Here is a 12,103-nt window from a genome sequence, read left to right as displayed (position 1 = left end):
TGCACTTCCCAATAATATTCGCTATACTGTGGTTGGAGGAGCATGACCTGCATATCTCCAGGAGGGGGAAGAGCATCAACATTTCTTCCTATTATTGCCAAAAAATCTGCCTGCAACCCCGCTGTGAGCCAATCCCTGAACCTCAGGGAGGGTTGTTACCACTCTAGGGGTAACCTGGGCCAGCCAGAAAGAAATTGCCTTGAGCCCAAAACAGTGTCTCTCAAAGAAATACCAGGAACACACATGATGTTTTTGAGAAAAAAAATCGTGGACATCCTGCCCCCACACCAAGACCATGGTTTGCACAGCCTTTCATAGGCCATAGATTGAAGGCCCCATATTGATTGATACATAAACTGGCAGCAGTGCACAACTATGTCCAAGAAAATCTTGAGAAGGGTTTCATCTGTCAATCTACCTCCCCAGCAGGGGCCCTAGTACTTTTTATACAGAAGGAGGATGGATCATTGTGTCTTTGCATGGACTGTTGAGCCCTAAATCAGGTCACAGTCCACAACCAGTATCCTCTGCCTCTTATCCTGGGTTTGCTAAATCATGTGCGAACAGCCAGGATCTTCACAAAGGAAGACCTTTTGGGAGCTTACCACTGGGAGCATATAAGAGCCACCAATGAGTGGAAAACCCGCCTTTCATGCCCTGTACAGACACTTCGCATATTCAGTAGTGCTGTTTGGCCTGACCAATGCCCCTGCAATTTTCCAACACTTTGTGAACGACGTGTTCAAGGACATATTGGATAAATGTCATTTATCTCAATGTTATCCTCATGTTCTCCGAGAGCCAAGAACAACAGTGTCATTATGTTGGATCTGCTCTAGAAAGGCTGTAGAAGCATGGACTATATGCCAAACTGAAAAAATGCCTCTTTGACCAGCCTTCCCTCGAAGTTTTGGGCTATATCATCTCCCCAGGGGGCATTCAGATGGATTCCCAAAAGATAACATCAATTCATGACTTAGTAGCTCCCTGGAAGCCCTGTGAATTATAACACTTCCTATGCTTTGCCAGTTTTTATTGGTTGGTTATTTCTGACTTCTCACGCAAAGTGGTTCCCCTGACTTCACTCCTTCGTAAGACCATTTGGTTCACTTGGTCACCCGAAGCCCACAATGCCGTCGCCCAGCATGACTTCATCCAGCTCAACTCCTCCTTCACCATGGCTCCCATCCTGGTGCACCACAATCCAACCTGCGTGTTCGTTGTGGAGGCCAATGTGTCCAACGTGGTCCATGGGGAGGTACTCTCTCAGAAGCTCCACGCCCAGCAAGTCTTGCACCACTGCACATTTTTAGTCATCTCTTGCAAGCTCACCCTAGCAAAAATAAATTACGAAATACTAGACGAGCTGCTTGCAACTAAAACTGTGTTCGAGGAGTAGTGCCACCACCTCAAGGGGATTTAGGTCTTCACAGACCATAAGCTTGAATATCTCTGCAAGCCCCAAATTTTGAATTGAAGGCGGCTAAGGTGGGCCCTGTTTTCTCTGTTCTAATTCACCATCATCTACCAACCTGTGTCCCAAAATGGAAAGGCTGATGCCTTCTCACGAAAAGGACAGTACTATCGTGAGGAGGGCAAGGAACCTACTGTTGTGCCACCATATCTTCTCAAACGCCGTAATTTCCTCAGTGCAGCTATTCACTAAGATCTGATCTCCCTTGTTTGGTTTGCCTCGAAGGAGGACCCCTCACCTGGGAGCCACTGTTGTCTAGAAAGTTTGTCTCACTTTGAAGCATCTTCTGAACAATAGACCTTCTTGCGAGCTAGACTGCTCATTCCTGGGACCCTCTGGGTCTGCCAGCAAGTCAACTGTGTCACTTTCAAATTACAGCTGATCCCTGATCCCTTAAGGTACATTCCATGTGTTCCCCACATGTCCCTCCTAAAACCCTACAGTGATAACCCCTTCCCTGGCCAAACCAGTCCTCCATTTCTACTGGTCAAAGTCCAGGACTATAAAGAGTATGAGGTGCATGCCACCCTTAATTCCGTATGCACCTGGGGACACCTGTCCTCCCTTGTAGACTGGGAAGCATATAGACTTGAAGAGCTTACTTGACAACCTGCCTCCCATGTCCACACCCCTAACCTGGTAAGAGAATTTGATGAGGTTCATCGAGAGAAGCTCAGTTCTTCCCCGTCCTGTCCCATGCTCTTCCCCCTCCTGGAGATATGCAGGTCATGCTCCTCCAACCACAGTATACCAAATATCATTGGGAAGTGCAGCAAATGGATCCCGAAATTTTGTAACTCGCAGCAATCTGAAAAGAAGGGCCCTGAAGGGGGGGAGTGATGTAAGAAACCACAGGGCCTAGGCACAGTTGCCACGAAGTGGAACTGAGAGGCTAAATCCTGCAGGAAGTCCCACCCTATGGGGCATGAGTGATAGCTCTCCATGATTCCCTGGTAGGCTGGGACTCTCCAGCTAAATCAGGAAGCCCTTTCCTAGAGTTGTCTGAGCAATGCAGACCTCCCGGCTTTTGATCTAGGCTCGCATCCCAACCCTGATCCTATTTTACTGTCTCTAGCCTTAGACCATTGCTGACCCCAGTGAAATATCCTGACCTGGCCTGACCCCGATTCTCACCGCACACTCTCAATTTGGTAATGGACTCTGACTTTAGTTTTGACCTAATTCCGGATTGATCTCTGACCTTCGGCCCCAATACTGACCAACTCACTCCATACCCACAGGCTGCCCATGACCCAGTTCTGACAGCATATCTTTCCCCTTCCCCACCCGCATCTCCTCTGAGCAGGAATTCCTGTCACTCACCTGGACAGTGGGAGAGGGGCCTGGGATGAGAGGCACATGCCCTGTTTCCTCTTAATATCAGGGTTGGAAGGGACCTCAGAAGGTCATCTAGTCCAACCCCCTGCTCAAAGCAGGGCCAATCCCCAGACAGATTTTTGCCCCAGATCCCTAAATGGCCTCCTCAAGGATTGAGCTCACAACCTTGGGTTTAGCAGGCCAATGCTCAAACCACTGAGCTATCCCTCCTCCCTCCGGGTGAAGAGTCTGGGGGCCAGGGGGGATCACTTGGGAAGCTTTACACATCTGAAATTCCCTTTTTCCTTGTAATGCCCAGGATTGGCTAGCTGTTCACACAGTCCGCTGCTATGTGAAGTGAGTGTAATGGCTGTAGACAGTTCCCTGTTGTTTGTCAAGGGCTGGGATCCTATGCTGCAAAGTTGTTTTGTTGTGGCTGGTTTGTGTGTTTCTGCTGAAGCAGGAATGGGGTCAGGGCCTGCCTCTCTGCCTGGGGCAGCACAGAGCGTGGTGTCTGCAACAGTGGCATTTCCGCCACTCTTCTGATGGCTTTTGAGCCCTGTGCTTTCACCTGCCAGTTCTGTCAACTGTTGCTTAGATACAGGTGTGACGTAGGGTGGAACTCTGCATGCCTCTGTTTCTCCTGGGCTGGGCTCCAGGCACTGGTGTTGCTGTCATTCAGCCCATTTCACTTGTGACTGTAGCTATACCTGAAGACTCCAGAAGTGAATCTGTGGTGGTGGGCGACTATGCCACGTGTGTCTGAAGCGTCCCATTCTTACTCAACTGCCCAGCTCAGTGGTTTGAGCACTGGCCTGCTAAACCCAGGGTTGTGAGTTCAATCCTTGAGGGGGCCACTTGGGAATCTGGGGCAAAATCAGTACTTGGTCCTGCTAGTGAAGGCAGGGGGCTGGACTTGATGACCTTTCAAGGTCCCTTCCAGTTCTAGGAGATGGGATAACTAACTTCTTTGCTTCACAGCTTACCTGCATTCTGATTCGCTTCTTGATGTGCAGAGTTCCCTGCACCTGTGTCCTGTAAAGTGCAAGTGCTGACAGGCTTGTTCTTGGTCTCTTTTGCAGTGACCTTAATCATAGCACGCAGTATGTGCAGGGGCTGGCACTTTGCACCCTCGGCTGCATGGGCTCCTCTGAGATGTGCAGAGACCTGGCAGGAGAAGTGGAGAAACTCCTCAAAACATCCAACTCTTACCTAAGGAAAAAGGTACCTCAGGAAGTTTCCAAACTGCTGCTTTACAATCTAAAGCCTGGGACAGAAGGCTTTTAATATTTAGTGTGCTGGGTGGCATAGGGCACATCAGCAAGTTATTTCTCTGAGAGTACATGTACTAGCATGATAACTAACGTCCAAAGACTTCCCTTTGTCTGCAATGCAGGTAAAGCATGGGTGGTATCTGTGGTCTGGACAGAATAGAAATCTTGTCCCAGTGGGTACAGAGCTAACAAATCCATAAGGCATTGGCAAGGATTATCTCAGTATAGAGATGTTCTTGCACATGTACTTGTTAACACGTTTCCAGGTGAGTTAAGTGTGCAAATTAGCCCTAATATAGAAGTGGATCCTCTTAAGAAGTCTCTGTTTCTGGCCCGGAGATGGTTAAGCTTGGAGTCTGCGGGCAGTCAGTGACAGGCAGGGGTGTGCTAACTGTGCTGCTCTTCTCTTGCAGGCAGCACTGTGTGCTGTGCATGTCATTAGGAAGGTGCCTGAACTCATGGAGATGTTCCTGCCAGCCACCAAAAACCTACTGAATGAGAAGAACCATGGTAATGTCAGCAGGCAAGGCCCAGGCCTTTGGCGGCAATGCTCCTCCATGCAGGGTGGTGCACGTCCATCATCTACCTTGTTGTCATACAGGTTTCTGATCAGTGTCCTTCCAGTTCTGTAGAAAGAGAGCAAATGTCCTGTGTGCTACAGGAGGCATAGAGCTATATGTGATTCTTGCTCCTGCAGGAAATTACACAGCACAGGCTACAGGGTAATCAAATGGTCTTTCCGTTCATTTATCAAAGTACCTGCTACTCTCATTTCAAGACAGGTGAATCACACACAGAGTAAATATGGTGAATCTGGGACTCTAGCAAACTGTATTATGTGATTCGTGGTATGTTTCTCCTCTGTAAGGATGGCATTCTGAGGTTCCCCATTAAGTCTCTCTGACTCAGGTCACTCTTGCTTTTTGTGCAAGGCAAAAGATTTTCTAGCTGGTAGGGCTGCAAACTCCACTTGGGATCTGAAAGGTCAGCTTCTGTCTGAGATGATTACTGGTAACTTGGAACTGATGGATGAAGCAGAATGGAGTTCAGCTTGCATTCCCAAAGCCGTGAGATCTCTGCAGTGCTAACTGGAGCAGAGTAATCAGACAGTTCTTAAGTTGCACAGCAGATTGCTGGTTAAGAAAGGGCAGTATCGTTGGGATATAGATGGGCACTAAAGCATGCCATAAAGGAGTCACAAATAGAGGCTGTGTTTCAGAGCTGAGGCTCTTGTGTGGAGAGTGGCCCTAACAAGTAGTTCCTTCCCATTTAAACCAATGCATAGCTGCAGCAGTATCTCTGGTAGCCAAGTAAACATTTGTTTCCTTCTCTAGTGAACATGTTCATGTCATTTTATTTCATTGGGGTGTTAGGCTGCAGCACACCTGGGGGATTGTGGGGGAAGGGAAGGGCAGGTTGCTTGTGGACTGTGCTACATGTGGACATTGTGAACTTATTTAGGTTTTAAAATGCTCTAATTGGAGTACTTAGTGCAGAGACTAATTAAAATGGTAACAGTATCAGCACCTCACAGTCTTTAATATATTTATCCTCACAGCACCCTTGTGAGGTAGGGAAGGATTAGTGTGCCTGTTTTTACAAGTGAGGAACTGTGACTTTTCCAAGGTCACACGGAAAGTCTTTGGCAGAGCAAGAAATTGGGCCCAGGGTCTCCTGAATCCCAGTATCCTGCTCTCCTTTCCTCCCTTACGTACCAAGGAAAATGAACTTCAGTCAGCTCCAGTATTATGTCAGGAGGGCTTTGCATTGTACTGTGAAGCCACGTCATAATCTGTCAGACCAGCATAAGAGTGCAGATCTTGATCGCCCCATCTCAAAAAAGATATATTGGAATTGGAAAAGGGTAACAAAAATGATTAGGGGTATGGAATGGCTTCTGTGTGAGGAGAGATTAATAAGACTGGGACCCTTCAGCTTGGAAAAGAGACAACTAAGGGGGGATATGATAGAGATCTATAAAATCATGACTGGTGTGGAGAAAGTGAATAAGGAAGTGTTATTTACTCCTTCTCGTAACACAAGAACTAGGGGTCACCAAATGAAATTAATAGACAGCTGGTTTAAAACAAACAAAAGGAAGTATATTTCTTCACACAACGCATAGTCAACCTGTGGAACTCTTTGCCAGGGGATGTTATGAAGGCCAAGACTATAGTAGGGTTCAAAAAAGAACTAGATAAGTTCATGGAGGATAGGTCCATCAATGACTATTAGCCAGAATGGGCAGGAATGGTGTCCCTACTCTCTGTTTGCCAGAAGCTGGTGTGGCAAGGCACCTCCTTCGTCCCACCAGATTTTGCACTTCCCCCTCTGGCCGTGGTGGGCCTAGGGTAATCCGCTCCACTCCCCCTTCTGTGCTCCCTTGGTCATATTTTCAGGGCAGGCCTGAGGGTAGCCTAAGGGGTGATCCTCCACCAAACAAAAAGGAAACAGTCTGATAAACACAAAACCACTGGTGGATACCTTTCACTGCCTCCTCGCTGGGGCAGGGTGTCTCCCTGTTGGTTGCCCTGGGGTGTCAGTCCTTCCCCTAGCAGGCACTCAGGTTTGGCTGTTTCCCCCATGGGAAGGAGCACCGCCTCTCAGCCTGGAGCAGCTTATTTCCCTGCTGCCACTAGCCTGGCAGCAGGTTGTCCCCTTCTCTCTCTCCCCCTTTCTCTGCCCAGAGGAGGGTTTTTTTTTTAAAGGTCTCAGGCAGCCCTTAATTGGATTTAGGTGTCCCTGACTGACCTGAGGTAACCCCTTCTCAACTTGTAGGAAAAAGGGCCTTTAACATTCTAGGGCTCACATATCGGTCTTCCAAGACCCTCTTGCAGCTGTCTGGCCTGACTTCGTCACACTGGGAACGGGCGACGGGATGGATCACTTGATCGTTACCTCTTCTGTTCATTCCCTCTGGGGCATCTGACATTGGCCACTGTCAGAAGACAGGATACTGGGCTAGATGGACCTTTGCTCTGACCCAGTCTGGCTATTCTTATGAAGATCTGAGGCCCGCTTTTTGAAAATGACCAGGCATCAACCTCCTAGAACATCTTGGTGTTAGGCAATCAGCAGGACTAAAGGAGCTTGTGCACCAACTGTAGAGCTCTTTGTAGGCCAAAAATGAGTCTTTTAAGTGCACCTGGAAATGGTTTAATATAGACTCTGGGACATGGATGTTGCATGCTCCCTGTGACAAGCATTGCTGAGTAAGCAGGCTGACGTTTTGTGTTAGCTGAAGTTTGAGTGTCTTTCGGGGCAACTCCAGTGGTTACAAAAGAGAGAAGACTGTGTCCAAAATGGAAGGCTGCAGCATCCTACCCAAATGTAAAAATAGCAGGGAAGGGAAACCATTTTTGCCCATTGCTCAAGGTCCAGCAGAACAGCTAAAACATGGGCTTTACCAACAAATTTGGAATAACCCCTACGTCCCAGGGCAGATACCAAGTCTGCCATCTCCTCCAGATGTTTTTGCCTGCCCATCAGATCTCCTCCCTCTTTTCTGGAATTGTGGGGCTGCTTATGGGGTTGTAATTGTAGGCAGCTGGCAATTAAAAACAAAAAGCAACTTGTTTGAGCATCTCCCCCCGGGGCTGCTAAGAGTTACTTTGACTGCAAGTTGATGGCTGGTGAAATGTTGATCTGGGTTGGGCCTACAATCTAGGTCATGCCCTTTTTTAACTAAAAGGAAAAAGAATGAGTACAGGCTCTTGCAGGGGAGCATTTCAGTAGCTGGTCAGACTGGGTCGTGGGTGAAAGGAAAATATTTGTACAACTGTTGATTCAATGTAAATGATTGAAGGTCAGTCTAGATACATCAAATGTTGATGGTAGGTTGGAGGAAGCAACTGGAGAATAGAGCAAAAATATCATCTGCTTTTTTAGTGTGTGCCCACAGCTTGTCACTTTGAGGGTCTTGTTAGATGCTCAGCTTGCGTTTAGATGATGAAATAGCAAAAGTGACCGGGATGGTGCGTCTTATCTGCGCCTGATCAGGAGGTGCCCCTTAAATCCACTTAGAAGCTCATACTAGGGCAAAATAATAAACAATGTCATTTATTAACATAAGAATTGCCATGCTGGATTACTCTAATGGTACGTCTAACGAACTATCCTTTCCCAGCCAGTCGCCTACCAGATGCTAGGGGCAAGAATTAGGGAAAGCTTTTTCTTAACCTAAGTCATTAGTGCTTGCCTTATATCATAGAGCCATTAAGGTTTATATTCTTAATGTAATCTCATTTTAACTGATGTAATTGAGAGTGATTTTAGCTGTATAAACATCTAATCCTTTTTTGAAACCTAGTAAGTTTTTGGCTTCAGTGATATCTGGTGGTAGTGAATCCCTCAGGTTGATGGAGCATTATGGGAGGAAATCTCTTCGGTCCTCAGTTTTAAATTTCTGTTTCAGTTTTGTTGAATATCGCCTTGTTCTTGTATTATAAAAGGGTGAATAGGAGCACCCGAATGAGCTTCTGTACCCATTTGTTAATTTTGGATCCCTCAATCCTGCCCCCCTTGTTTGTCTCCTACATAAACTATCTGTCTTTTCACATCTAATGATTTTCTTAGCCCACTTAATAGAGAGGAGCAATCTACTGCAAGCATACAACTCCAGTTCTTTGCACAGATTGCTTGTTGGTTTTGACCTATAAAGCCCTGAATGGCTTGGAACCTGCCTCCCTGTGTGAAACTGACTCTATTCAGAGGCATGTAAGTTGGAGCCTCTTCAGTGCATGAGACATAGAGCGACTGGCAGGCATTCTCCATAAAGACGCATGAACCCACTTGCTGGGACCCAAAACAGCCATGCCCACCTTCTGGCCATAATCCAGCACCCCCAGTTCCCAAAGGCAGGGCCAGAACCACCTGTAGGTAGTGTTTACGCTGAAGTGCTACAACGGCTCAGCTGCAGCTGTGCCACTGTAGTGTTCAAAGTGTAGATAAGTCCTAAGCCTTTTTTTGGCAGGGTAGGTCTCTCTCTTTCTCATGGCCTGTATTGCTGCTGCTACTCTAATACACACAGTACATAACAATCGAGTGCTCTTCAGGGCATGCTGCAAATGCAGTGCCTCTTTGTAATTTATCACTTAAATCAGCCTCTGTGACAGATGACTGGCTGGTATTTAATTAACGCCTATTTTTTAAAAAGGCTCCAGAGGCGATCCTGGCAATTACAGGCCAGTAAGCCTGACTTCAATGCCAGGAAAATTGGTTGAAACTATAGTAAAGAACAGAATTATCAGACACATAGATGAATGTGATATGTTGGGGAGGAGTCACCACTGCTTTTGTAAAGAGAAATCATGCCTCACTAATCTATTAGAATTTAAAGGTATAAACAAACGTGTGGACAAGGATGATCCAGTGGATATAGTGTATTTGGACTTTCAGAAAGCCTTTGGTAAGGTCCCTCAATAAAGGCTCTTAAGCAAACTAAGCAGTCATGGGATAAGAGGGAAGATCCTCTCATGGATCAGTAACTGACTAAAAGATAGGAACCAAAGGGAAGGAGTAAATGGTTAGTTTTTACAGTGGAGAGAGGAAAATAGCAGGGTCCTCTAAGGATCTGTACTGGGACCTGTGTTAGTCAGCATATTCAGAAATGATCTGGAAAAAGGGGTGAACAGTGAGGTGGCAAAATTACTCAAGATAGCTAACTCCTTGCAGTCAGCTTTGGACTTACAAAGGGATCTCATTAAACCGGGTGACAGAATGGCAGATGTAATTCAGTGTTGATAAATGCAAAGTAATGCACATTGGAAAAAATAATCCCAACTATACATACAAAATGATGGGGTCTAAATTAGCTGTTACCACTCAAGAAAGAGATCTTGAAGACATTGCGGATAGTTCTCTGAATACATCTGCTCAATGTGCAGTTACTGTCAAAAAGGCTAACAAAACGTTATGAACCATTAGGAAAGGGATGAATAATAAAACAGGAAATACCATGATCCTGCTATATGAATTCATGGTACACCCACACCTTAAATTCTGTGTGCATTTCTGGTAACCTCACCTCAAAAAATATATTAGTGTTGGAAAAGGTGCAGAGAAGGGCAATGAAAATAATTAGGAGTATTGAACAGCTTCCATATGAGGAAAGATTAAAAAGGGTGGGATTTTTCAGCTTGGAAAAGAGACAACTGAGGAGGGATGTGATAGAGGTCTGTAAAATCATGAATGGTACAGAGAAAGAAGAGGGAGGTGTTGCTTACCCCTTCCAATGACACAGGAACCGGGGCGGAGGGTTCACCCAATGAAATTAATAGGCAGTAGGTTTAAAACAGACGTAAGGAAGCACTTCTTCACACAACACACTATCAACCTGTGGAACTTGTTGCCAGGGGATGTTGTGGAGCTCAGAAGTATAACTGAGTTAAAAAAAAACAATTAGATAAGTTCCTGGTGAATAGTTCAATCGATGGCTATTAGCCAAGATGGTCAGGGACACAAAGTGTGCCTAAACCTCTAACTTCTAGAAGCTGGGACTGGACGACAGACAATGGGTCACTCAAAATCACCTTGTTCTGTTCCCTTCCTTTCAAGCATCTTGCATTGGCCAGTTGGAAAGCCAGATACTGGCTAGATGGATCATTGGTCTCACCCACTATAGCCATTTTTATATTCTTGTTGCAGGCATTTGCGGGTGGGTGTGTGTTTCAGGTGGGAGATGTTTTGTGGGATTGCTGCTGCTATTTTTCCTTTATGGCTTTCATTTTAAATTTTTTTGGTCAGGTGCCTAGAGCCTTTATAAGTGAAAACTAAATAATTAGACTTGTTTCTGGCCTTGTAGGTGTTCTTCACACATCAGTTGTCCTCCTCACAGAGATGTGTGAGAGAAGCCCAGACATGTTATCACACTTCAGAAAGGTAAGTACAAACTGTACATTAGTATTGCCGATAGCTAATGTTTTCATGCTTCTTCTAGGCTGACACTTCCATCCTTGGTCTTAGCCAACAGGATGTGTCTACAAGTTTGAGTGAAATCTGTGCAGCTAATTTTAAATGAGGCAGGTGATGATAATGCAGGCTTTCTGCTTCAAAAACAGTGTCACACAATATAATCAAATAATTAAATTAGAAGTCTTCCATGGGGTTCGTCTTTGAGTCTCCTTGTGAGCGTGGGAGGGGGTAAATTATAAGATACTGACAAATCATTTATGTGCATGAAGACTGTGAAACTTGTCCCAGAGTTAAAGTTGAAGCAACTCCTGTGATGAAAGTCCCATAAATGCATTATTCCTCATGTAGCTGATTGCATCAGTGACATCTGAAGTGGGATAAAGTTTAATCTCCTTTTTCTTTCTTATCTAAGATGGGGAACTAAAATCACAAACTTACACTGTTAACCTTACAGTTTAATACATTCCACTCAGGAAAAGGCAGAATTGATATTTTCATAGTACAGCTAGGCTTGGCAGAATTCAATTTTTATTTTTCATAATTTTGATCGATAATATCAATGTTTATTTTAAGCATTTTGTCTACTTTTATCAAATGTTCATAGTTGTGCAAAATTGTGGGGAGGGTGTCAGACAGTAGGGGGAATAGACAGTTATTTAATGATAGTAGAAACTAAGATTCAAAAGGTTAAAGCTTTATACCCATTAAAATACAAATTGTCAATATCACATAGTTAAGTCCAAAGCAGACTGCAAAGAGTTACAAAGGGATCTCACAAAACTGGGTGACTGGGCAACAAAATGGCAGATGAAATTCAATGTTGATAAATACAAGGTAATGCAAACTGGAAAACATAATCCCAACTATATATACAGGATGATGGGATCTAAATTAGCTGTTAACACTCAAGAAAGAGATCTTAGAGTCATTGTGGATAGTTCTTTGAAGACAGCTGCTGCATGTGCACCAGCAGTCAAAAACAGTAACAGTCTGTTAGGAACCACTAGGAAATAAATAAATAATAAGACAGAAAATATCACAATGTCACTATATAGATCCATGGTATGCCCACCCGTTGAATTCAGTTCCGTTTGTTCCATCTCAAAAAAGATATATTAGAATCAGA

The 12,103-nt window shown here is 45.1% G+C and overlaps 1 protein-coding gene across 2 annotated transcripts in view; it reads left to right on the top strand.

Moving 5' to 3' along the window:
• The window catches only part of AP1G1 (adaptor related protein complex 1 subunit gamma 1), a 72,173-nt gene that overhangs the window by 23,892 nt on the left and 36,178 nt on the right, over nt 1-12,103 (top strand). For both annotated transcript variants that reach the window (XM_034788373.1, XM_034788372.1), the window contains exons 3-5: nt 3,874-4,015; nt 4,479-4,575; nt 10,868-10,944. In XM_034788373.1, coding sequence (XP_034644264.1) covers nt 3,874-4,015; nt 4,479-4,575; nt 10,868-10,944 — 316 coding nt within the window. The remainder of the gene's footprint in view (nt 1-3,873; nt 4,016-4,478; nt 4,576-10,867; nt 10,945-12,103) is intronic.

This window comes from Trachemys scripta, chromosome 13 (genome assembly GCF_013100865.1).
Source record: "Trachemys scripta elegans isolate TJP31775 chromosome 13, CAS_Tse_1.0, whole genome shotgun sequence".
Taxonomy (NCBI): Eukaryota; Metazoa; Chordata; order Testudines; family Emydidae; genus Trachemys; species Trachemys scripta.
This window is presented reverse-complemented; position numbering and strand designations above follow the sequence as displayed.